This window comes from Pleurodeles waltl, chromosome 8, assembly GCF_031143425.1.
Source record: "Pleurodeles waltl isolate 20211129_DDA chromosome 8, aPleWal1.hap1.20221129, whole genome shotgun sequence".
NCBI lineage: Eukaryota > Metazoa > Chordata > Amphibia > Caudata > Salamandridae > Pleurodeles > Pleurodeles waltl.
The window spans coordinates 1,193,782,196-1,193,808,617 of NC_090447.1; the positions used below are offsets into that span (position 1 = coordinate 1,193,782,196).

A 26,422-nucleotide genomic window follows, 5' to 3' on the forward strand; every position below is an offset into this window, starting at 1 on the left:
TAATAATAAACAGTGTTTATTATCGTTTTTATTTTTCAGGGGGCGGGGCCATGGGCGATGACAGGGGAGGAGGTGGAGTGCACAGCACTCCCCTCAGTGCGCATGTGTGTTTGGCTGGCTGTCACGGGCTGGCCAAACACATATGCACACTGGGCTCTGTCCAACTTGGCACTGTGTTGCTGGGTTGGAGAGAGCAGGCAGAGGCTCCCACTCCACCTCGGAGCACCAAGCCAGGGCACGCCGGCCAATCCTAACACTGCTCTTTTGCGAGAGCAGCATCAGGATTGGTCGCTGGGCAGGCTCGGAGCCTGTGCCTGCAGAGAGTAGAGCGGGAGCCAGAAGGGCAGCAAGGCTGCAGTGGAGGAGAGTTTCTTTTTAAAAAAATTCCTTTATGTTGTTGTGCCACCACCCTGCAGTTTTGCCCCAACAGGAGCCGCCACTGGCTGGCATATATTGTTAAAATACATCATATGACAAGCAGATCGCATGAGAGTGGCTTAAGCAGCAGTGGAAAGAGAGAGCAGTACAGATTGGTATGATTAATAAATAAGAGGAACATAATATTTTGTCAAATAATTCACATTTTTGGGGCTTTCAAAACAGAGATGAGAGAGAGTGTGTGTGCTTTGTCAGTATGTGCATGCATAAATCCCAGGTGAGACCCAACAGATAGCACACCATACCAAACTGAAAGCACCTGTATCCAACAATTCATAAGAATACAGTATACATTTATTAGTGGAGGTGTAACATCCCAAATACACCCCCTGAAGCTACGCCCCTGAGTGGCAGTGAGGATCAGTAATTGAGAGAATGTGAGTTAGAGTGAGTGAGGGAGGTACACGGCAATTTAGAACTGCAGAGAGACAGAAAGTGAAGAAGTAAATGCAGCTGCCTTTTCCCAAACACCCTTCATGAAGCAGAAGCAGGTCTAGAACATGCGGGCCCATTTTTTGTGTTCTACCGAGCAAAAAGGCAAAGAGTGAAACAAAGCAGAATCTACTTACATATCAAAGGGGCTGGTCCACCTAAAACTGATAGTATGCCTGAGTACATGGACAAAGAACAGGGAAATACTCAATAGAAAACCTGAAATGCTGGACTTGTTACAGGGTACAAAATATTATTTTATGAAAATGAAAGTGTGTCTTTTCCTGGACACAGAATGGTTTAACATACGAATGGATGTTGGAAAATAAAGCGCTTGGTGTCCCTGCCACTTGAGAATGCTACAGTTATGTCTATGCCTGGGCCTGGGTTGGACTATTGGAAAGGGCAGGCCCATGCATTGTAAGAACCAATAGGACCACCATGGGACAGAGTGGAAGGGTCCTGGTCCTCCAAAATATGTACTGGTGGGCCCACTGGCACCCCCCCGGGCCAATGTAACCACTGGGTTAAGGAGAGGGTACTGTATAGCCATAAGGATAGGGTGGTGGGTAGTTATAAAGTAAGGTTTCATTTTAAGGTGTAGATTAGCATAGGGTTAGTACACTTACTCTTGAATCTATTTTACTCAATGTAGTGGTAACCTCAGAAGTGATAATCTCAACAGTGGAAATCCCTGCAGTAGTAAACTCAAAGGTAGTAATCACAGTAGTGGTAATATCAGCAGTGGTAATCTCAGAGTTAGTAATCACAGTAGTGGTAATGTCAGCAGGGGTAATCCCTGCAGTGGTACTCTCCGAGGTAGTAATCACAGTAGTGGTAATTCAGCAGTGGTAATCCCTGCAGTGGTAATCTCAGAGGTAGTAATCACAGTAGTGGTAATAATAGTAGTGGTAATCTCAGCAGTGGTAATCCCTGCAGTAGTAAACTCAAAGGTAGTAATCACAGTAGTGGTAATATCAGCAGTGGTAATCTCAGAGTTAGTAATCACAGTAGTGGTAATGTCAGCAGTGGTAATCCCTGCAGTGGTACTCTCAGAGGTAGTAATCACAGTAATGGTAATTCAGCAGTGGTAATCCCTGCAGTGGTAATCTCAGAGGTAGTAATCACAGTAGAGGTACTCTCGGCAGTGGTAATTTCTGCAGGGGCAATCTCCGAGGTAGTAATCAGAGCAGTGGTAATCTCAGCAGTGGTAATCCCCGCAGTGGTACTCTCAGAGGAAGAATTCACAGTAGTGGTAATTCAGCAGTGGTAATCCCTGCAGTGGTAATCTCAGAGATAGTAATCACAGTAGTGGTATTCTCGGCAGTGGTAATCATTGCAGTGGTAATTTCATCAGAGGTAATCTTTGGACTGGTAATCTCAGAGGTAATAATCACAATAATAGCAACCTCAGGAGTGGTAATCCCTGCAGTGGTAATCTCAGAGGGGCTCATTTCAATGTGGTTGATTCTATGTAGCGGTATATGGACCCCGTTGTATTTTAGGTGGTGACATACAACCCTTTGTGCTCACGCACGCTGAGTGCTGGGTCCTCGGTCTGATATGTTCACTGCATTTGCGTGTGAATAATGCTCAAACATTTTCTGTTTATAATGCGCTACACTGAAGAACATGTTTTAAACCACTTCCTCCACTGCGAGAAAAAGGACCTCTGAACTGAATACAGCACAGCACCTTCCTGTGGGGCACCATCCTCATCTAAAGCGCCTTCCTGAGGGGCACCATCGTCATCTAAAGGTAAACATCTTAAATTGTTTAGTTTTTACTCAGCAGACTAGAGGCTTATAAAACAATGGAACTTGGATAGAATCTATTTCACAAGCATTTGCAATGCAATGGGTCTTGCGTTTACTTGAGTTAAAGCTATTAGCGTTGTAAACTCCTAACCAGACTTTTCTTGCCATATAAACTGAAAAGTAAAACAGTTTCACATAAACGAGCCGATGGACGCCATGAGCACAAAACAAACAGAAGTTCACTCGCTGTGAAACGCAGCAGCAAAAGTGCAATTATCCATGTTACCGGCAAAAGTGCAATTATCCATGTAACCGGCAAAAGTACAATTATCTATGTAACATGGTCAATGTCATGCAAAGCACTCGACTATTGCCCAGCTAGATCGCGCTACCTACGAAATAAAGAGAAAAAATAGTGCAGAGTCCATATGGAAAACATGAAGCCTTGTATGTTTTCAGTATTTGGCCAGTGCGCTCGAGGAGGGCTAAACACTGGAAAAGGCATGATGTATGCATGCCTCTCACTAATTAAATCAAGCTAATTTTACAAGACAAGCCCATGAACCAAACAAACTGATGGCCTTGCCATGGGCGTGGTTAAAAGCCCGTAGAGAGATAACAACAGGGACGGAGCACTTTGCGCTCAAACCTAAAACGGACTAGGATAGAGCTAGCGTTTCTCCTTAGTTGAATTTGATGTTGTGAGGGGTTGGAACGGTGGCGTACGAAACTGGAAGGGGCCCCCCTGCAGAGACCGTGGAAGGAGGCCCCTCCGGATTCACACAGGCAGATGCTGTGCTGAGGAGCCCCCCTAGAGTCCAGGGCTCCCACGCAACGCGGAGGCTATGTGGGCCTTTGTTATGCTCCTGGGTTGGAAGACTTCAGCACCATTTCGATCACCTAGGTAGAGCTTATCCTTTGACAATTATGTGGGGCCAGGAGTTCTGACTCTGAACTTGGTACGGAAATAAAAGCTATAGGATAGTAAATTAAATATGACAAAGGAGATTTTAAATTGAGATGCTAAAAGAGTCATTTAAAGCATAATGAAGTGTCACACCACGAAGCGTAAAGGAGGAGCATGAAAGATGTAAGGGGCTAGCAACTCAAGGTCAAAAGGTCAGAACAAGCCATCTGAATTGAAACAAGCAAACAGTGTGAGTTCACACTATGAAATGACTATTTCACCTCTGAGTAACACCCTCGCTCGCCCATTTATTCATTGAACCATTGCCATCAAACCTCAAAATAAATATACAAATGGCCAAATTCATATTTATTCAAAACATATATATGACAACATGTATGGTCAACGTCATCAGTAGCATAACATGTTTCTCTCTGAACGTGCATTTTATTAGGCACTGTTATTGAACATCACTTCACAGCAAGGCAAGTTCCACATGCTGGTCTTCCCAGCTGCATGTCTGCACTACAGCTTCATGCATCATTTTTACGCTCTGGCTTGACAGTGCAGCTGTTGCCAAACAATTATGTGAGAAAAAAATAGAGAGGTGCTTTAATTCCACCCACATGTTGGAAGCTAGGAGTACGTGTTTTGATTGGACAGAAGCTGTGCGCTCCCACAAAAAAAAAGTGCTTACCCTCAATGCAACTGTGATTATTTTGTTTATGTATCCGGCTGCCTGAGCTTGAACATTTAGAGGCACAGATGAAATTGTAAAGCCATTAAATAGTATTATATATCTAGATGATTTATGATGTTTGTCTTTCTGTGACAATAGCACAGATGGGAATTGGCCAGTCATTAATCTACAATGGATGTTTAGGTCTGGTTTGAAAGTTCAACTGTCACCTGTTCTTTTATCCTTAACCAATATTACTCTACAGTTCTTTGCTTCCACATAAATACATATCCATTCCCATGCTATTTACTTGTAATGCTTCACTTTACCGTACAACATTCCTTTAAAGCCAGAACTATTGGAATTGTTAATGCTTGTTTAGTGATCAAGCATTCCAGCACAGGTACTTTTGAACAAAGCCAATTGGAAAAATATATAATTACATCAAGTAACTCCTTATTCCTTTATCACATGTTGTCAATGTCTCCCTCTGAAGTCAGCAAGCTGTGTGCTTGTTCATTCACGTGCTTATTTGCAGAACATTGTGTAATCACTGAGTTTCCCTGAGGCCAATCCTATTGCTCAAACAGAGCTCACCAAAGCAACACCCTTTAAAAATGAATTATAAAATAACGAGACTGTATTTTATAAAATGTGTCCATATGAATGTCTGTTCTTAGGGCACCTGCAGTGCGACAAGACCTTTAATAAATTCATGCCCCATTGAATGGCTCTGACATAGTTTCACTAGAACATCATAAAATGTTCACAAGATTAGGCCCATGTTTAAAGGAAAATGATGGAGCGCGACGATGCGCCAAAATTGGCATCACCGCGCTCCGTCATTTTCACAATGCAGGATGCACCATATTTAATTGAATACAGTGCACCCCTGTGTTGTCCCTTGCGCTGGTGCTAAATTTAGCTGCCAACGCAGGCATCCTTGCACCATCGTGCAAGAATGTCTGCGAGTAGGGGCTTGATTGTTTATGTGTGATAAGGTGTCCGTTCATGCACATAAACAATCACTAATGGCGATTTGGCACTTCTGTGTGTGCTGCAGAATGCAGCACACACAGAAGTGCCAAAGTGTCATTTTGAAATGATTGTTTATGTGCAGGAAGGGACACGTTCCCGCACATAAACAATCATGTCTGCCATTTTGCTCTTTCTATGCGTGCTGCAGAATGCAGCACACATAGAAAAAGCAAAAAACAAGGAGGAATAAAAGTATTCCTCCTTGTTGCGCCTTGCTAACGCCACCCATGGGGTGGCGTTAGATTTTGCCGCTGCCTCAGGTTTACGAAAACTCGTAAATCTGAAACAGCATCAAAATGCAATGGGTGTTGCTGTTGCACGCCCACAGCAGCACCCATTCTACACCCCTTCAACGCAAAGGGATGTGTGTGTGTGAAAGGGTCGTATTTACAAGGTGGCGTTAAGCCACAAAAAGTGGCTCAATGTCACCTGGTAAATACGGCGCAGGACATAGCACCACCGGAGCGTCACAGAAAGTGACACTCTGGTGGTGCTAGGGGCTCATACATATGCCCGTTAGTTTTAATATGAAAGAAAAGGGACTCTAAACTTTTTAGGTAAATTTGAGGTTTCTCTTCAAAGCCTGGACAACACTGTGTAGTTTGAAAAGGCTACAACTGATAAGTTATTTGTGTTTAGCCAAGTAGAAAGAATGTCAGAATCATTTGAGGGGGCCTGGGATAAAAACTTCATTCAGGGCCCATGTGTCAGTATCTGGCACCATCTAATTGTTCAAGACTGTTAGCTGTCATGAATAAAAAGGGCAGGCATGCTTCCAAACATGGAGCTCGGAAATAATGTCTATCCTATCTTGAGGGATAGAGTAGACTAACAAAGAAGGTGCTAAGGGGGGGTGCTGCAAGGGATTACAACATCCAGCTTACGTTGTGCCCTCTAGTGGAGAACTAGTTGTCCAACTGCTAATGCTAGAAGTATATACCTTTTAGGATGTTACTGTTAATAAGTTGTTTCGGCTGCACAGGACAGATACACATTCACTATAACATGGATCTCTCAGTGTTGTACTATCCATATGCAAACCCGGAGTTAATAGAAAAGAACACAGGTGTAAGCGTTGGCATTAGCAGCTGTTCTGCCACTAACACAGGTAGAGACTGGTGACACAATCCATCAGTGAGAACAACCCACCTCTTCCCACATAGACTGCTGTTCTGGTTTAAGAGGCAATGGCTTTGTGCCACCAGTTGTGACACCCAGTGGCGTAGCGTGAGTTGTCAGCACCCGGGGCAAGGCAAGTAATTTGCGCCCCCTAACCCGGGGCAAGGCAAGTAATTTGCGCCCCCTAACCCGTGGATTTAGTCTCTTCCAAGATGTTGCGCCCCGTGCAGCCGGCCCCCCCTGCTCCCCCCCACGCTAAGCCACTGGTGACACCCATGCTTCTTTCTCGTTTAACAGTGTGATAGCTAAACAGAAGTTGAAAAGTAGAGAAAATAATTGAAGGCCTAGTCTGAGACACTTGCCTCATGCGAATGTTGGAAGGATACTGAACATCGTCTGTGCGTCAAAAGTCCATTGATTACATTAGCTTTTCCTTTCTTGGCTTTTCTGAATTAGCTGCATTGAAATTGGGTCTCAAGGAACTAGGCTAAATGTTACAAATATGGAAACTTCCCAATAGGGGGTGGGGAGAGGTAAAATAAATAGGTGAATTGTCCCTTTTTATTAATAAGTATTAATTTTAAGCCTTTGCGTAGACATACGTGGCAGAGAGCTTGTCTCCGAAGAGATACACATGAAACACGTTTTGATAACTATAGTTCTCCACCAGAAATATTAACATGTTTGCAACCATTCATGATATAGTTACTACAAAATAAAATGTTTTACTCTCAGGTACCAGAACACCTAATGTAAGCACCTAGTCAGTAAAAGAATGCCTTTCAGAAGGCAAATTGAATAATAAGTTGCTCCAACTGTGGGGGGTTGCAGATTCTATTAAAATGGACCAGACTCTATTAAAATGGAGCAAAACAACATTGATTTCACCAGCATTTTCGAGATTCGCTACAATGATGGGTGTGTATCATTGGTACAGGAAGTCACTGAAGTGGAATGATGAAGTTAAGCGTCTTTCCTGTGCAAATGTCACACCTGCAAGCAAAGGGCAACCTCTACTACAAGTGTTTGCCTGAAGTAGAGTTGATTTTCTAACCTGAAGGTCATTTGAAGAAAGGAAGTAATTTATTTGTGTTCTGAAGATGGTGCCAGGATGTATATTGACCATATCTATGATGTCATGACATTTTGTACACTGAATGTGTTTCCAGGAAGTAATGTGACTTTCTTTACTGAATATGCTCCGAGGAAAGTAACTTTTTATGAACTAAATGTGGTTCCATGTAGCAAAGTGATATTTTCTTTATGTAAGTTGGGTACATGAAATACTAGCTGTATTCTGAATGTCATTCCAGAAAGTAATGAGACGTTCTGTAGAGAATATAGTTCAGGACGTAATGAGACTTTACCTATGGTTTATGGGGATGTAGTATGTAAAACGATCTTTTATTAGTTTATATAGAATACCATTCTTTGAAATAAAGCAAGTTTTCCTACATTAATTAGAGATCCTGTACCTTAAAATATTTTTACACTGATTATGTTTCTTTAGGCTAATGTATTTTTTTCTCTACTTGATATGATACCAGGAAGTAACGTGACTTTTCTGAACCGAATGTGGTACTAGAAGGAACCTCGACTGCATATAACTCTCTAAATTGTAACCTGAAAATGCAAGCACGCTTTTTTTTATGTCAACCTAAGTAAAACAACGCCTTCAAATGATTTAGTGGGGTTTGAGGGCTCTTAATACGACTGTAATATTGAGTGATATTACATACTAACATGTAGAACATACATGATAAAAAGTCAATATTTATAGTTGTTGGCTATGGAAAGTGGCATGTTCTTCACTGGGATGGTTTCACGTCCCAGATGTGCACGCCGCACATTGGTTGCTACTAGAATCTTGTTCCTTCTGGTGGAATGACATAAACAACTATGCCCGATGTCAATGAGAAAATAACACTGAAAAACACAATCTTGAGGTTAACCGCATATGCCAATGTTCTCAATAATATGTCAGTTGCCTGTGTCCTAATGCTATGAAGTCATGTTGGACAACTTGTGTCTCCTAAGGAAGTATTTCGGTCATTCCTGGGGATTAAAGTGTTTCATCATCAACTTTCTGCTGTATTCATAGGCCACAAATAGCGCCCCGTTGGCTGGGAATGCACGAATCAGTGTAGGCTTCAGTCCAGAATATAAGGCGAAAACACCTGCGAAGATAAATCAGAAGAGCTTCAAAACCTGAAGATTTAAAATTATTCAGATTGCATGTTGAGACATTGTTCGCTTATTACTGTCCTAGTGTGCAAAACATTCGGATACTGAATAGTGGGTGTGACACATCTCTGATAAACCAAGAGCTATTTGGCTGGACTAAGTAGTCAGAGTCACTGGAATCAGGCGATTCCGTGGCGGCTGCATATTCCACGTAGTTGTGGATTTAACGCACTTGCCACAATATTTCCGCCCTGCTGCATAATTTGTACATTTCAACAAAAACCTGTAATGCAAATGGGTCTAAAGTTACTAAAGATGTGCCCCAGTGCTTAATTTGTGCTTGTTGTTTCTGGTGCTGAGCACCGGCACTTATTTTTGAGGGCCGGGGCTTATTCTTCTGCCTCAAGCATTTGCTGCGAGCAAAATACACATATAGGAAAGACGGATAAAGGGAAAAACGAAAAAGCGTCACAAAGGGAGAAAGTAAAAAGCTGCAAGAGTGAGCTGAAGGGGCAGGGAGTGGCTTCATATGGATTGAAGAGGCCCGAGATGGCTTCAGGATTACGCCGCCTCAGTATTCAGTGCTGGTAGATTTAATTACAGCAGCCGCGTGTTTAAGAGGAGGGCTTTGGGCACCGGCACCTTTTTATTTACAAATTAAGCACTGGATGTGCCACATGAGGTGCTGAGCAGTAGCAGGAGCTCTTTAAAATTTTCTGATTACCTTTCGTTTGCTGTGTTCAGCTAACAAATTGGTATTGGTCTGATACTAATGAGGTGGAACATTTTTCTAGACAGCATTAAATTGTGTTAAAATGACAAAATAGGGAAACAATACTGCCACTGAATGTGCGACATTACTCAGCATAACTATTCTTACTTCATAATGTTTTAAAAAAATGTCACATTATGTAGCCCTCCTTTACGACATAATTCCAGGAGCCTCGATGTCCCTTTCAGTGAATATGATGAACACTCTCTATGGAGCAGTGAAACTGGCGCAGTTGTTTTGAAGGTTTACAAAGGCAGCGTCAACCGGTCTCTAATCCTTCCTGATTTGAATACATATGACAACGAACATGAAGCGAACCGGAACAGTTCATGCATAGGGACATGATGTTGGAAAGGGCTGCTAACAGCCCGAACACTAATGTGCTGCCGGGCCTTAACAGTTGTTAATTGCCATGTCCAACTTCTTTGGCTCACGTCAGTATTTAAGAATTAATTATCTTAAATTAAATTAAGCGTTCTCTGTCTAAGTTCGTTTCTCTCTCATTCCTGACATTTCCCTCCTAAGTTAGTCTACCCCTGCTCAAGTCAGACGGGTTAAGGCGTCGCTACACAGAGCTTTAGCTGTCTGGAAAGAACTAATGTCAACACTACACATACTCCACAAGACGCACCATTATGCACACTTCACAATATACACCATTGATCACAATGTATTATAACATACAACAATAAGAAACATTCTTTGGGCCAACCCTCTTCAGCCATTGGTTGTAAGGGTGATTCCTCCTTCATACATTGACTGAGCTATCCATTAGGATTTGGACAAGTCCACGGCATTTCGCAGATGGCTACGTCAACATTAGCATTGCCTCTGTGAGGAAAACCATTTTTATGTTGTGTGAAGTGCATATTACATGGTAAAAACAATTTGCAATTTTTCCCTTGGGTGCCCACCCCCAAATGACTTCTTCAGTCATTGCAGCGCCGGCCGCCATCACAGAGTATCTCCTCTGAGACAGGTGTGGGACAAATAGCAAAAAGTAGTTTCCATCAAAGCATTTTTCTGATGTAGTGCAAAGTTGTACTACTGAGGTTTTAAGATTGCCGTCACACCCATAACTCTGGGCCGGATTTAGATCTCGGTGGATGGGTTACTCCATCACAACAGTGAGGGATATCCCATCCACTGAAATATAAATCCTACAGGAAATAATGGCATTTATATTTTGGCAGACAGGATATCCGTCAATGTTGTGATCTAAATCTAAATCAGCTCCCCTGTTCCTTATCACCACCATGCACTTATACCACTCATCCTGGTGCTTCTACAATCAACAACTCTTGTGATGCCGGTGTCATGAGAGAAGCTCTCTCATCCCAAACACAGGCCTGAAGAGCAAAAACACAGCTTTCTGAACTGTTTTAATATGACCATCAGACATACGCACTGTGTCATCTTGCCTAGCGCTATCATGGGCCATTTTGGTTCCAGGCAATCCAGTGCACATGTCTGCCAGTCATATTGGTTTGATCGCCAAAGCTAGTCACTCACCCAAGTGTTATGGTAGTTTTGTGAGAAACACATGATTATAGCAGCCGCTACAACCACTCAGGTAACAATGCGGTCATGTAGGCACAAGCAATGGTTTTTCCAACTTGCAGAGTGAAGATAAGTTGTTTCATTTTACTGGCCCGTAAAAAAATGAGTCTTGTTTTATGTTTTTTTATTTAGCGTAAGGGCCTAGCTACAGTGGAGAGCTTCAGATTTAACAGAGAGAGTAACCCTTAACAGTGTTCCAATATAATAACAGTAAATACATATTTGGTAGTGCCTTAAAAGACAATCAGAAAGTTAGCTATTTAGACTTCATGAAATACACTTTAATGTGATCAGACTCAATATCACTAGGAAAGCAAGATAAGTAACATAAATATTTTTAGAAATAATATGTATCTTATTTCTCCCTTTTTATAACAGCAATTGTAGGCACCTATGTTCTTGAAATTTGAGGCCTCTGCAAATCTTACAGACGTATCAATTACGTTTGACATTAAAAGTATGTGAATCAGTTGCTGACTCTTTCTATTCAGTTTGGCCGTGAGACATCTTTAGTCACACAAGACGTTTGTTTTTAGGAGAACATTTTATACATAAATGTAGGGACTTTTTGTCAGCCCTCTTCAGCCACTGGTCTCTTTCAGCTGTCCTTCACTCTTTGTTTCCACCCCCCATGACATAGAGTCAAGGGTTGTGGTTAGCCCCACTTCAGCCTTTCACTCTCCTGTGTGTGAGCGGTGGCATTCCATGTCTGCACAATAGGCATATCTGCCTATAAAGTAGTCACCTTCAGTGCCAGGGGCTTATGGGTCTAAAGGGACTATGCGTCCCTTTCTTTTTAAGAAAGAATACATCATTTCTCTCTTTTAAATAGTTTAACTTTTTCATTTTGTGTGTTTTTTTCCTTTGTCACTTGCAGCCTTCACACTTTCAAACAGACTGCATGATATTCAGATAAAAGGATGTTTTTTTCCTTGACTGAGTTTTCTGTTAATTGTTCAGATTTCAAAAGGAGAGTTACACTTTAATTCTTCTCGAAATAAACAAACTACACCTTTCCAGCTACCTTAATTTTGCAGCACGTAGCTCCACGATGTGGTTGAGTGTCTGAATGCGATTTGTAAGGAAAGAATGCGGCCTCAGCACGGCTTCTTTACTGGTCTGTATTAAAACCAGTGCATAATTTGAGCTAGTGGTTTCCGGTGGGGGGCACTTATTTTTGGGGCCCGGCACTTATTTTTCTGCATCGGGCATTTAGTGCAAGCAAAAGACGGAGGAAGAGAACAAGCATTTAAAATGCAATAGGTCTTGCATTTTCTTCATTTAGAGGTATTGACATTGTAAATTCAGAAATGGACTTTTCTTGCTACATAAATTGATCAACTTTGTCTCATAATTTCATCTTTTCCTGCCATGTTTTGGTGGCCACTGGCGGCTACTGACATCAGAAATCACAAGCCCTTGAGGAGAGACAAGAAGTTGACTCCACTACCTTGAGTTGTGTAAACATCTGAAAAGAAATCAGAAAATAAGACTGGAAAAGTATTTTAGCAGGATGAAAAGTCTTGCAAGCCTTCTTGCCTCACATCTCAACAAAACTCTAATAAGGTTAACAATAGCAGAGTAGCCTGAGAAGATTTATGGCCCCCAATAAAGGCGATAAGCAATGACCTGTGTGCAATGTCATGAGTGCTGGCAGGGAGGGACCCTGGAGAGAGAGAGAGAGACTCGAAATGCAAGGATAAGCAAGTTTCACATCATTGCTGCTAGGATTAGCTACGTTCTATTAGAAAGGGCATAGTGTAGCTTTTGTGAGCAGTGAGCTAAACACCGGGTGTTTCTTTTGTAAAGTAAGCTTATTTTAGGAGCCAGCGGTAAATGAGGACCGCAGTGGAATAAAGCCAAAACAAATGTCAGTGACAATGGAGGTGGGAGGAAAAGCTAAAAGGTCACACACAATGACTCTTATTAGAGTCGAGCCTGCGAGTGCATGCGCTAGCACATGCGTCTCGCTTGCGAGACTCTGTTGTGTTCAGTAAAGGGCATGGAGCCCGCCTGTCCCTCACCATTTGTTAGTTCGCGTGGCACTATTCTTTGCAGCTTCATAATTCATCAAGGTACGTCCGCCATCATTTCTGTTCCTCTGTTTGGAGCAGGGATCAAGCACTAATTAACGTCATCTTAGGTAGTGCTCGTCCACTGCTCCCGACTTGATTGAGGTACTATTTTGTTCACTTTAACTTCCAGTGCCCTGCAAACAGAAGACTTGTGACTGACTAAAACATGCCCAGCAGAACAAACAAAATTGCAAAGTTTTATTTTGTAAATCTAACTTTCTTTTATTTTGTTAAGTTTTCTCAGTTTCCACTCGTTTTTATTGTTTTTGCTCGTGGGCGCTGTTGTCAAAAGATGACAACTTGTTCAAAATATGCGAGACCTATTGCATTGCAAATGCTTGTCTTTAAATTGTGTTGCTTAGGTAGGAGGTCGAATGCTAGTGCTCTGGTGCTGGTACAGGCCAACGTAGCACCTCCTATTAAAAAACAGAGTCACGCCCTTCATTGGCAGCCATTATGCCTGCAGTTCTCTTCGCCTGTCGCCTTTAACTCTGACTGGCACAGACGGTGCAGGGCTCCAAACATTAATAGAATGAGAGTCAGCAATCTGTACTTCACTAACCTCCATGATGGAGTAACCCCTTGTTGCATGATTTAGAACTACAAGCATTAACTCTACAGCATTCATTTTGATATTTACGCATCCACCGTGAATAGTTTTATGTTGCAGATGAAATAGCTGCAGTTTTCGCTGTCACGGACTGCTTCTTAATGACTGTGTGGGTATTTTTTATTGTCAATGCAATGTTGGAAATGTTGCATTTCGGTTAAATTGTTATATTGCATGTACATGACGGTGTCTGCATTAACCTCTGTATGATGAAAGGCACAGTTGCCTTTATTAAATGCTTTGTTGGTTAAACAAGAGCAGGAGTACATCCTACTGCCAGCACTGTCGAATACAAAGGCTGCTGAAAACCAATGGTCTCTAATCTTTACTCCACCTTATGTCCCTTTCTTCCCTCGCCTTCCTTTCGAGTCTCTTGATCTCACCTTGTGGGTTCGGGTTAGTTGTCATCCCTGCTTTCTCTGGGGCAACGGGTCAGCCCCCTTCAGGCATCGACAGAGTGACTGCTTGTGAGTGAGTGACTGCATTTCGCGTATGCAGATGTGCACAACTTTAGTGCTAAGGTTGGTGAGGCAATTTAAGATTTTATTTAATTTTTTTTATTTTATTTTTGCTATGGGTCATTTTTACTTACTTTTTTAGAAAAACGTTGCAATCCACTTTTAGAAGGTGACATTATCTCTGCTAACAGACCCTTATACTGGTGCAATTGTTCTTGGAATGTATCTTGCAAATTCTTTGGTGGCATTTCAATCATGCATGAATGATTCATGCAACTTGTGTTTTTGCAAGCATTGCAGGCACTGTGTGAAACACACCTTCTTCTGAATGCAACATTCTTATAAATACTGTGTGGGGCCATGGGTTGGAGGGGATGAGGACCTAGCAGCCTGTATATTTTTATTTTCTTCCAAGTACTTTTCTACCCCAGTTACAGCATGAAAGCTGTCTTCATCCTTCGGCGTTGCCGTATCGTTCGTTTCTGCTTAAATACACTAATGCATAAGCATACAAGTATAAATATTAGGGCATAAACTTTGTGCCATGTCTGTACAATCTGCCTTTGTGCGCAATTGTTTGTGCATTTTTTATTTCCCAAACAGGCTGCACAGACATTGTGTGTACCAAAAGGAAACTGACACAGAAATGCAGTACAGAAATTGGACGTTTGTACACTCTTCTGCTTGCGTGCATTCACCCATTTATGTCTGGCCTATTGGCTTCACTAATGCCTGTTTAAAGTGGGCAGCCTGATGATTCTAAAGAATTAGTTTGAGTAGAAGATAAGATCCTTACGTAGAAAAGGTTCTCACGGAGAGAATATGATTACTATCAGCTAAAGAGGTGACTGCTGCAAAGCACACCAGAGAAGTGAAAAATGCCCCGGAATGGTCGTTCTGGTGAGGACTGTAGGATAACCCGACTTTAATTAGTTTGGATTCTTCCTTCTTTCCTTCCTTTCTGGCAGATGTAAGTCATTTTACAGGTCTGGAGATCTCTGTGTTTGCTTGTGTTTCTCCTGCCTTCACATCGCCATTGCCTTGGCTGGGGTAGGACTACATCCCCCAGCCTGCACTGGGGCTTCTGCTGTAGTGTTCATTAGTGCGTTGGGCTCCCACAGGGTGGATGTGTTTGGCTGTGCCTCTCCTACCTTCACATCGCCATCACCTTGGATGGTGTGGGACTACATCTCCCAGCCTGCACTGGGACCTCTGCTATAGCGCTCATAAGCAAGTTGGGCTCCCAAGGCGCGGGTGTGTTTACCTGTGCCTCTCCTACCTTCACATCCCCATCGCCTTGGCTGGGACTACATCCCCCAACCTGCTCCGGGACCTCTGCTGTAGCGCTCATAAGCGCATTGGGCTTCCTCAGTGCAGGACGTGCCTGGGCCTTTTTTTGCCCATCATTGCCTGAAAGATGCAGGGCTGGGCCACCTCTTTTGGCCCTAATCGATCCCCACAGCTTTGCCTCTGTAAGTTAATATATTACCTTTGCTGACTATAAGAACTGAGTCTAATAATGGGAAAACGGAAACTGGCAGGTGGAAACAATGGAGTTTCCATGGTTCCTCAAGCTGTTTCTACCATAGATTCCTTCTTAGTATGAGCCATAAGTGTAGTCTCAAAAGAGATTGAGCTGGCTGAAAGACGTTTATCTCTAGAGATGGGGAGAGTCCTATATTTGTTCCACCTAGCTTGGATACCATCCCAGCTGTCTTTCAAGAGGGGGAGCCTGGTATTTGTCTTAGCCCAACTATTACAGCACTATCTAGCTCATCCTCCCAGGCGTTGGAGAATAGAGAATCGGACCATGAGGCCCTTGACCCAGTTTTGGTTGTTAGCCCTTGTGGCCCCTCGGCAAGGAAAAGGCAGAAGACAAAATCTATTCAGTGCCTAGTATTACTGAAAAACAGGAGGCTTCTGCACCTTCCACTGCTGGTCCCAGGTCTTCAGCTGGGACTTGCCCGCAGGACAAGGATATGGAGCAATTGAGTCAATTGGTAAAACACAGGCCAGGGCCAAGTATATTGTGGAATTCTCTCATGGACCATGTCAAAAGCTTATTGACCTCTACAATTGCACCACTTGTGGAGAGGATTATCATTTATCATTGTCTGCCTCTACCATATGATCACAATTCATGCTCAAGCTAAGTCCAGCAATGGTCCTAGTTCTACCTCGAGCCCCCGCAATTCAACCCAGGATATCACACCTGAGAATGCTCCAATGGGTTCCATTGTAATCCAATCATTGCCAGTATCAAGAGTAGCTAAACCAAGGAATAGCAAGTTATGCCAACAGTCCCCTACCCCAGGCTCCGTCTTCGCAATCTGGCCCACCCATAGATCTGCTACCTGAATGTAGCCCGTATGTGGTGGTTGTGGTGGGAGTACCACCCATTTCTCTCCTCAAGAAGGAGTCATATTGGGAGTTGAAAAATAAAGTCTGCATTGGCTTTCAAGGAATACTGCTTTCGGTTCTCTGGAGTATAATATTCTTTTTGTGAGGAGAACTGGGTGGATTGGGCAATCTGTAAAGTCTCCTAAGGGGGATTGTGTTGTTTTAAACTGTAGGTCTCCGGAGCTAGCACAATGCCGGAACTGGTGATAGGGCAGGCAATCTTGAACTTAATGCGAGCTTTGTTTCACTGGGTTATTTTTACAGGCCTGGCCAAGAAGTATGAAGGAAGTCCTTTGACAGGGAAGGGAGAAATGTGGGAGCCCTTCCCGTCTCCACCTCCAACAGATTTTTGTCCCTTCCTGATCTCAATGCTAATGATTGAATTAAGCAACCTTTGGTCTAGCAGAGGGTATCCCCTTTGCCCAGTCTAGAGTACATTGAAGATAGGCTGGGTGCCTCTTTGGTGTCTCAAGTTGATGCTGGCTTCATTTTTGCTTAAGGTGCTCTTAGTGTCCCTCATGACAATATGTTGTATATGTGTGCATCTCCCAGTTCTTGTTCTCCAGTAGCAGTGCCCCGTTGGTTCTTCCACTACTAGAGATTCAGAGTCTGGAGTGGGGCACCCAACTAAGCTAGTCTCCTTTAATCTTGCCAGAATTAGTAGCAAATTGGCTTGTCTGGAGTGGGGAGACTTTGTGTATCAGCATGAAGCGTGTATGTTCCAGGAAACCTGGGTTGTCCCACCAACTTTCCAGCATGGCTTTGCTAGCTTTGATCTACATGCTGTATCTTTTTGTCTGGGCAGGCCATCGGGGGGTGGGGAGAAGAAGGGGACTTGCGTTATGGGTGAAAACCACTCTGGTATGCACCTATAAGGTCACTGATCTTGGTTCACCAGACATATGGTGTGTAATTTTGCACTTTCCCAATAGGGTTACAATATATATAATTAATGCCTGTTGTAGACATGAAGGTAGGAAGAGTAGTTTAGTTGCTATTGACAGAATCCGCACCTACCTCCCAATCCTACCTGTTGATTTTTACAGGATTGTGGCCAGTGATTTTAACTGCAATTATGAACGCCTTGGTATTGGCACTGTTTCTCTTTCTGGGGAGGAGAATGAAGTAAGGGGTGTCCCTATTCTAGTTCTTGATCTCATGAAAAAATGGTTGGTGGCTGCTCTGCACATTAACCCTCTTACTGTTAATAATGTGTTGAGAGCTTGTAACGGAAGGACCGTTTCAGACAAGGATGGGAAGATAACTTGCAACTGGCCAGGAGGAATTACTCACATAGATTACATCTAGGTGATCATAAGGTTGTGGAGGAAAGTTATTGATATGGAGGTGGTGTAGAGGCAAGACAGGACCACAATGCCTTTGTTCTTTCACTTTCTGCAGTAGGTTGTCTTATTCCTCCATGTGATCAGGAGCCTTTTGGCAGAAGGCTCTTGTTAACTAGCAAATGCCACAGGCTAAAGTGGGTCACAATTGCTTCCTCTCCCATCATGCAGCAGTATTTGCATGAAATTCTTGCTGCTGCTCTTGAAGCAGTCATTGCCTTGGGAGGTAGTTCTCTTCCAGGAGATTCATGGGATCTTTTATAGCCATTCACAGTGCCTTGTTTTACTTATTGAAAAACATGTTTTTTGATGAGCCTAGGTCCCTCCCCAAACGGGGCCATGAGCCACGTTTGTATATCCAGGTCTGCAGGGCTTCTAGCCTCAATCTTATAGCCACTATCAAAAATGGTAATAGAGTCTATATTCAGGAAGCCAGGGCTTCTTACAAGGCCACAGCAGCGAAGGCTAAAGGAACTTATGAAGTAGCCCATTGAGAGGCTTTACTTCTTGCAGTGACAGGGAATGACCATTATTCATTTTGGCAGATTTTGAGAGTTCATCATTAACTGCCTCACCACCTAGTCATATAATGGCTTCTGCCTGGGTCGAGCCTGGGTCGAGCACTTTGCTGGCCTTTATATGGGCGACTACAGAAGTAATGGATCTAGTGTAACCACAGAACTCGGGGCTGTAACCCTTAGCCAGTCTGACATTTGTACCATTTGTACCATTTCTGTAAGTGAAGTTATCAAGGCCATAAAGTGGATTACTCCAGGAAAAGCGCCTGGCCTGGATAAGGTCCCAGGGGACTTATTTAAGGCAGAGAAAGAGATTTGTTTTTGTCTGCTTTTTAATTGTATTTTGAATGGGCCCTTGCCAAACATATGGGCTGGGGTCGAAGTTGTTACAGTTTATAAAAAGGGCTTAAAGTCCCTTCCAGCTAATTATCAGCCCATCAGTTTAATTGATAGCTCACAGATGCTTTTTTGTAGTGTTCTACTGAGCCGACTGCAAGCTTGGATGGAGCAAGCAGATGTTCTCACTCCGCTTCAAACTGGGTTTAGTGCAGGGATTAGTACAACTGATCAGGTCTTCCAGCTTCAGCTAGTACATTGAAAACATGTCATAATGGGAGGGGGGAGGCTATATATAATTTGTGTCAACCTTAGGTCAGCATTTGACCTTGTCCCTAGAGAGGCCCTGTGGGAAATCTTGACTAATATGGGTGTGCCCAATTATCTTGTTGACATCTTTAGAAGGCTCCATACAAACAATTACACCCAGGTTAGGTGTGGAGCTGACTGAATCCATTCCAGTCTCCCAGGGTGAGAAGTAGGGGTGAATACTAGCCCCTACTCTATTCTTATTATTTATTAATGAACTGGTGTCATTTATACAACAATGTAAACATGATGCCCCAAGCCTGGCAGGCGGGTGTGTTCTGGCCCACCTGTTTACAAATTACACCTGATATCAAAGTCCCCTATGGACCTTCAACAAGAAGAGGGGTTTGGAGATTAACTTAAGTAAAACCAAGAATATGGTTTTAAATCCCTGCTAAACTATTTGGTCTCACCCAGTGGTGTCCGACCAGAGAAGTTTTGTACCTTCGAAAATTTAGGGTTCACCCTCAGTGAGTCACAGATTCAGAAGTGTAAGCTTAGACTGGAGCATACCACTGGTGGTGTCTTCAGGGCAGCCCAGGGTTCCAGCTTTCACCCAGTGAACCCTATGTTACAAATTTATAATTTGCAAGCATTTGGTGGGACACCGTATGGTGGAAAGCTGTGGGGCATGGTAATGTAAATGACTTGAAACTGATGGAGAATAACTTTTTGTAACTCCTTGCCAACATGCCGGCTAGTACCCCCCTTGTCACTCTCTGCTTAGATTTGGGTATTCAACCTCTCACCTGCAAGGTTAGACTTTGAACTCTACTGTATTGGAGGAGGATTTGGTCCTCCCCAGATTTGGCGAACTTTCGGTTGGGCTTAGATTATATTTTAAGGCTCCCTTGGGCAGCCAGGGTTCCATGGCTAGGATATATAAAACCATGTTTGATTGAGATTGGATGTGGAAGCTTGTGGGTAAATCCTGTTTCAGCATGTAGGGTTTCTAAGACCATGCTAAAGGGAATGTACTGGAGACATGTAGATGAAGAGTTACATAGACAAGAGAGGGTGGGTTCTTTGACTTCAGTATTTTCAGAATTTAAGGACTCCTACTTATTAGAGGAATATACGGATGCTGTTGAACATCTGCCTGCTTGAGCATTTTAAATCAAGTTCCAGATTGGGATCTTGGAGGTTCGGTCTTTTATGGCACAGAGGCAGTGCTCTGCTTCTTTGTCGGAAATTAGTTGTCCATTCTCCCCTGAAACCAAGAAATCCTTAGAGTATATTTTGTTTTTCTGCTCCCAATATCTGGTTCATAGGAGGGCTTGGATTATCCTGATATGTCGAAACTTGGGTGTTAGGGACTTTAGAACTGCCCTTAGAATACTTAGAAGAAATCCGGCAAACCCAATATTCTTTGCTGTCTCCCAGTTCCTAGTATCTATGTGGAGACTCAGAATAAAAGGGGTTGCTTCTCTGCTCTTGGACCAGGGCTAGGGTTTCACTTGAGCATTATGCTGCCCGGTGTTGGTTAGATGGGTAGCGATTTGGTTCTTTTTCAGTGCTATATTAGGTATTTATATTTTTAAAATGTATTTTAATATTATTTTAGTATGTACATGTGTATATATCTTGTTCTTGTCATATATTTTATATTATGAATGGTAATGCATCAATCATCTTTGTGTACCCTTTGGGGCCTTTTAGATATTTAAGTGTGGGTTTATCCTAAATTTATGTCTTGATGTGGATGTTGTACTTTTACAACAAAATGAATTTGTGATGATAATGATGATCTCTGTCATGAGTGCGGAGTACTTTCAACAACCATAAGTCCCACTCAAGAGGCTGAATTTAAGTCTGTCCTGGGCATTCAAAGGCATGGTTACCATGATGTTTGGGAGCACCCATAAACTAATACGTTTATGGGGCTTTACAAACTGCTATTTTCCCCTTTCTGACCTGGAAAGGGTGAGTTTTTACTCCAGCCAAGTGTTGGAGTAAATTTCTTATAGTGGGAAGGGGAATTGATCATTGTCACATTTGATGGGGTGTAGAATTGTTTCTGCAAATTAGACATGTTGCACTAATGAAAAAAAAAATCTGGCTATATTAGCAATTGTAGGCCTCATGCTCCATTTTGTTTGTAACATTTAGCTGCCTAGGTTCTATATCACCTGGACAAACTTGTATTTTCTTGTCTCACTAGAATAATGTTTAAATGTATTTTCACAGGCAAGACAACAACCTTAACAAGAATATTAAAATGTTTGTTTTAGTAGAATTGTACATGTTCAAGGTCTTCCCCACCTGTTCCAGCAGAATCACACAAACTGTAGCCATATTTATTGTAGTACAGGTGGCAACCATGAGAAACTCCATGTTGCAAAATTATGGGGGACTTTTAAAATGTATTTACTTGCAACTGTTTTACACTTTTTTATCCTGATTGGTCTATTTTGTGGGAACTTTGTGATTAATTGATTTTGGCTATATTACTTGATTTCTGTATGATTCATTATCTGAAAACAAACCTTTAAGGTTTTAGCTTTCCCTCTCTGGCATTCTTGTACAACCACACAAGTGCTACATGTTTAAATTGAAATTTGTCATTCAGAGTGCTTTAAAGGGACACAGGTGTTGTGGTATGTGTGTTTTGAACACTGACTTCGTGCTGCACCACTTTGCACCTGGCTTAGCTGTCTACCGTCACATTAGTGGTCACCAGTTACAGACTCCATTTTGTATTCAGCTTAGCCTTAGCTTCCTTGCCACGTTAAAAGCTGCAAGTGATTTTCCACGTTGTAGAAAGTGCATTTCTTCTTGTTTTCATGTCTTTTTTCCTACCAAGGGCATAGGCTGATAAGAATGTACTCAGACGGCAGGGAAGTGACTTGTTTTGGATTATCACCTTGGGATTGTGGCCACATCCCAACGTGTTCTTTTCAAAGCTAGCCGAAAGCAATCAGCATTTTTTGAATAACTAAACTTCTGCAGGGAGAGGGAAGTCTGGAATTTTCCTCTCTTGTTTGTTTAAAGTACAAGAGGCCCAGACCAGATGGACTTGGGACAGAGCAGATCTCTGGCGCATCTAGGACGCTGGAGTGTGTCATCCTTCCCATGAAGATAATTGATCTCTCTCTCCTCGATCGATTCTGGGATCTGGCGATTTGATGCTGATAGGAGAGAGATGAAGGAGTTTTGCCCTTGCCTCATGATGATGCATACTTTTTAATTCATTACATACTTTGCATTATATTAGAGATACATATTTTTGCTGTGTATATTGCAGTGGAGAATCATTTATGTATGTTTTCATTTCATTGCTGTGACCATTTTTAAATGTGTGCTTTCACCATGCTAATCTCCTTTTAGGAAGCTTGCGTAGTGAAATTGTGAGTGCATGAGTGTTTCAGCTCGGTCATTAGTGAAAAGTAAAACAACAGGTCAGGCAAGGAACACCAATTCTGCTAAGGGATTAACACCTCTTTCAGACTATTAGTCTGGTAGGGGTTTCTCCACAGGGAAATATTTTTCCCACTTAAAAATAAAATATTTGTTTTTTACTTTTGCATAGGGAAATCCATTACCCCCACTGAGAATTCTGTACAGTAGGAATGTCACGAACTACTCATTGTCTATGTCTGTGGCCCACTGGAACTGCGGAGAGGTCTTGATTCTTATAGGTTCTGCCTTGACCCAAGTAGGGGCAACCCTTTTGAGTAGCCACGGTGCTGCCAACGGAGGGAACGCCAAAAGCAGTCCGTGCCCTCCAGAAGGAGTCCCAGAGGGGAAAATACCCAAAAGGGAAAAAACTTCTAAGCAGGAACTCTCTACAACAAAAACAAAAGTAAAAAGTAATTCTGAACAATAGGACAAAAATAGTAATGAAAAAAGCTGGAACAGGCTAGGAAAAAATATAACTGACAAAGAAGAAACAGGAGCGAAGATCACCACCCAAAGGAAGTGTTGCAGCGCAAAGAGAAACAGGAATCACACACCTTATATACCCAAAAAACAGGAATTGACCAACAGGAAGTGAAAAGACACCATATTGGTTTGGGAATACAGCATAGAAACCTACAGAAAAGTCACCATGTTAAAAAAGGTTCCAAAGGCATGCAGGGAGAAAGGAGGCATGCTGGGAAGAAGAAAAGAACATGGAAGCTAGAAAAAGGCATAAATACAGGGAGAAACGAAGAAAGAAGAAAAGAAGAAAGGAAACATCAGGGTGTGTGTGGAGGGAGGCAGGAACTAGTGGGAGCGGGCTGAATGCTCAGCTCGCACTGTGGCTCACGGTTCACAGCGTGACAGTAGGTCCCCTCCGGAGCCCTGGGTTTGTTCGGAAACAGCCGAAAAAACTGACAGATCAAAAGTGGGGCGCGAACAGACGAGGCATCTTCCCAAGAACATTCACTAAGAGGATAGCCTTTCCAATGAATAAGATATTGGAAATGGTTCCAGAATATGCGAGAGTCATATATTTCTTGTACTTCATATTTGGGCTCATTACCCACCAACAGAGGAGGAGGACATGTGAAATGTCGGGAAAAAGGATCAGGTGTATAAGGTTTCAATTGAGAGACATGAAATACTGTATGGATTTTCCAGGTTTGAGGTAAACGGAGACGGAAAGATACAGAATTAATTTTCTGAAGAATACAAAAGGGTCCGTAGTAATGGGGATTGAACTTATTTTGGGAAAGACGTAGAGGCAAAAATCTGGAAGAAAGCCAGACTTTATCTTGGACTTGATAAGCTGGAGACCCACATCGTTTCTTATCGGCCATTCTTTTCATGTGACTTTTAGTGAATAATAGATTAGATCGAATAAGCCGTTGAATTCTATGTAGTCTCTGGGAAAAAGAGGTGATAGCAGGAAGTGTAGAAGAGGTCTTAGGAGTGGCAGGAAAAGATGTGGGACGAAATCCATATGAGCAGTAAAAAGGAGTGCCTTTAGAGGCACTATGGACGGTATTTTTGTAAAAAAAACTCCGCAATGGGAAGGTAAGTGCTCAAGTTGCTCTGAGTGGAGTTACAAAAACAACGAAGATATTGCTCAAGTCCCTGATTTACATGTTCTGTCTGCCCATTGGTTTGGGGATGAAATCCAGAAGATAAAGCTACATTGCTGAGAGGGTTGAGTATTCAGATTGTACTTCATCGAGAAATGACTGGACTACACCAATTATTTTGTCTGGTTCAAGTAGATATTGTGAAGGGGTGTTGGAACTGTCAGGATAACGTCGAGGTAAGGCATCAGCCAAAATATTTTGAGACCCTGGAATATAGGTAATATAGAAATCGTATTGACTAAAGAAATAGGCCCAACGAGCTTGTCGACTGTGTCGACACTGAAAATTGCATAAGCATTGCAGGTTACGATGGTCCATTTTTACTTCAAAAGGTTCTTTTGAACCCAGGAGAAATTGTCTCCACTCTTGACAGGCTGTTTTTAGAGCTAAAAGTTATCTTTCCATTACTGAATAATTTTGCTCAGAATCAGAGATCACATGAGATAGACAAAAGATCGGATGTTCCAATCCATCGTCGTCCTGTTGTTGTAATAATGCTGCCCAATAGCTCTTTCTGAGGCATCAGTGACAACTATGAATTGTTTATTGGTGTCCAGATGTCTTAGTATGGGCGCTTGGGTGAAGGCCTATTTTAAGTTTTGGAAAGCAGTCTCAGCCATGTCCGTCCAGATGAAACCGTTTTGCAAACACTCTTTTTTGAGAGTTTGAGTGATTTGACTAGTCTGTTTAGCAAAGTCCAGGATGAATTGGTGATAGAAATTGGCCAGCCCTAAGAAACATTGAGTTTCTTTGATTGAGGAAGGGGATGGCCACTCTAGAATGGGCTGAACTTTTTCCGGATCCATAGAGATACCAATCTGATTAATGTGATAGCCTAAATATTTCACCTCGTTCGTATCTAATTCGCATTTCTCCGGCTTACAGTAAAGCTGATGTTGCTTAAGTCTGTTTAAGACTGGCTTCATGTGTTTAGGATGAAGTTCAGGGCATCTCAAAAATATGAAGATATCATCCAAATAAATCACCACAATGTGATTTATTAAGTCGGAGAATATTGAATCCATAAATCTTTGAAAAACTGATGGGGCATTCATTAAACCAAAAGGCATTACCTTATATTCGTAATGTCCAAAGGGTGTTTGAAAGGCAGTTTTCCACTCGTCTCCCTCCTTAATTCGCAAGAGATGGTATGCTCCACAAAGGTCTAATTTTGTGAACATCCGTGCCTCTCTGACAGCCTCCGAAATGTCTTTGATGAGGGGTAGTGAGTATCAATCTTTTATGGTGATTTTATTTAATCCACGAAAGTCTATACAGGGACGAAGATCTTTCGTCTTTTTAGGTACGAAGAAGAGGGGAGGCCCCGCATGAGAAGAAGATGGTGTAATAAGACCACTCTGTAGATTTTCTTGAAGATAGTCCTTGAGTATCTGTTTTTCAGGTTCAGTGAGAGAATACATTCTTCCAAAAGGAACAACTGCTCCAGGTTCCAGGAGAATGGTACAATTGTAGTCTCTGTGTGGAGGTAGTTCTGGTTTCAATGGTTTTTGGAACATGTCTATGAATTCCAGATAATGACTTGGTACCCCTTGGACGGAGTATAGGGAGTATCTTGGAAAACTTGGTGGTTCTGAGGATAATATCTTTCTGGGGGACCAGTTGGTGTCAGAAGCGTAGCAATGATCATGACAAAACTTAGAAGACAGAGAAATGGTTCTGGTTTCCCAATTAATATATGGATTGTGTCTCATAAACCATGGTATCCCTAGGATTAGGGTATGATTAGAAGAGGAGATCAAATCAAAAGAGACATGTTCCTGATTTTTTCCAAAGGGTAGACCTCGAATTGAAGTGGTATTGTTGACAGGACCAGATGATAATAAGGATCCATCTACAGTATGCACTTGTTCTGTAACGTCTTTTGGCAGTTGTGGAATCTGTAGTATCTTAGCCCAGGTCACATCCATATAAACGCCACAAGCTCCGTAGTCTAATAATGCCAGGGTCCTTTCTTCACGACCATCAGGTAATTGCAGGGTAACAGGTAACAGAAATAGAACAGTGGCATCTTCCTTGGAAGAACTGATGGAAGGTATCGCAGAAGATCCTGTCCCCTCCCTTCTCACAGAGGACGGGAAGAGGCGTTTCCCGAGATCTTCATAGAACGAACTGGACAAGTGCGGCGCAAATGGCCAGCTGCACCACAATATAGGCATAGTCCTCTTCTCCGTCTATCTTCACGCTCGCTAGTAGAGAGAGGATCACAAGCAGTATCTATCTGCATAGGTTCTCCTTCTGTTGTCTCCCTTGATACAGGTCGAGGTTCTTCAGGATGATGTACAAAGATACGTGGGTTGGCTGACTGAGAAGGTCCACGATTCTTTCTTTTTTCTAGACGACGTTCTTGGAGACGATATTCTATAGAGAGTGCTAAATCCATCAAACCTCGTAGATCATCTATTCTGGCAGAATGTACTAATTTGTCTTTTATGTCTTCTC

At 42.4% G+C, this 26,422-nt stretch overlaps 1 protein-coding gene across 1 annotated transcript in view; it reads right to left on the minus strand.

The window, feature by feature from the left end:
- Nucleotides 1-3,887: 3,887 nt before the first annotated feature.
- The window catches only part of LOC138250519 (mitochondrial ornithine transporter 1-like), a 133,761-nt gene continuing 111,226 nt past the window's right edge, over nucleotides 3,888-26,422 (minus strand). The window contains exon 7 of the mRNA XM_069205476.1: nucleotides 3,888-8,547. Within this exon, the coding sequence (XP_069061577.1) occupies nucleotides 8,420-8,547 (128 nt within the window). The 3' untranslated portion in view covers nucleotides 3,888-8,419. The remainder of the gene's footprint in view (nucleotides 8,548-26,422) is intronic.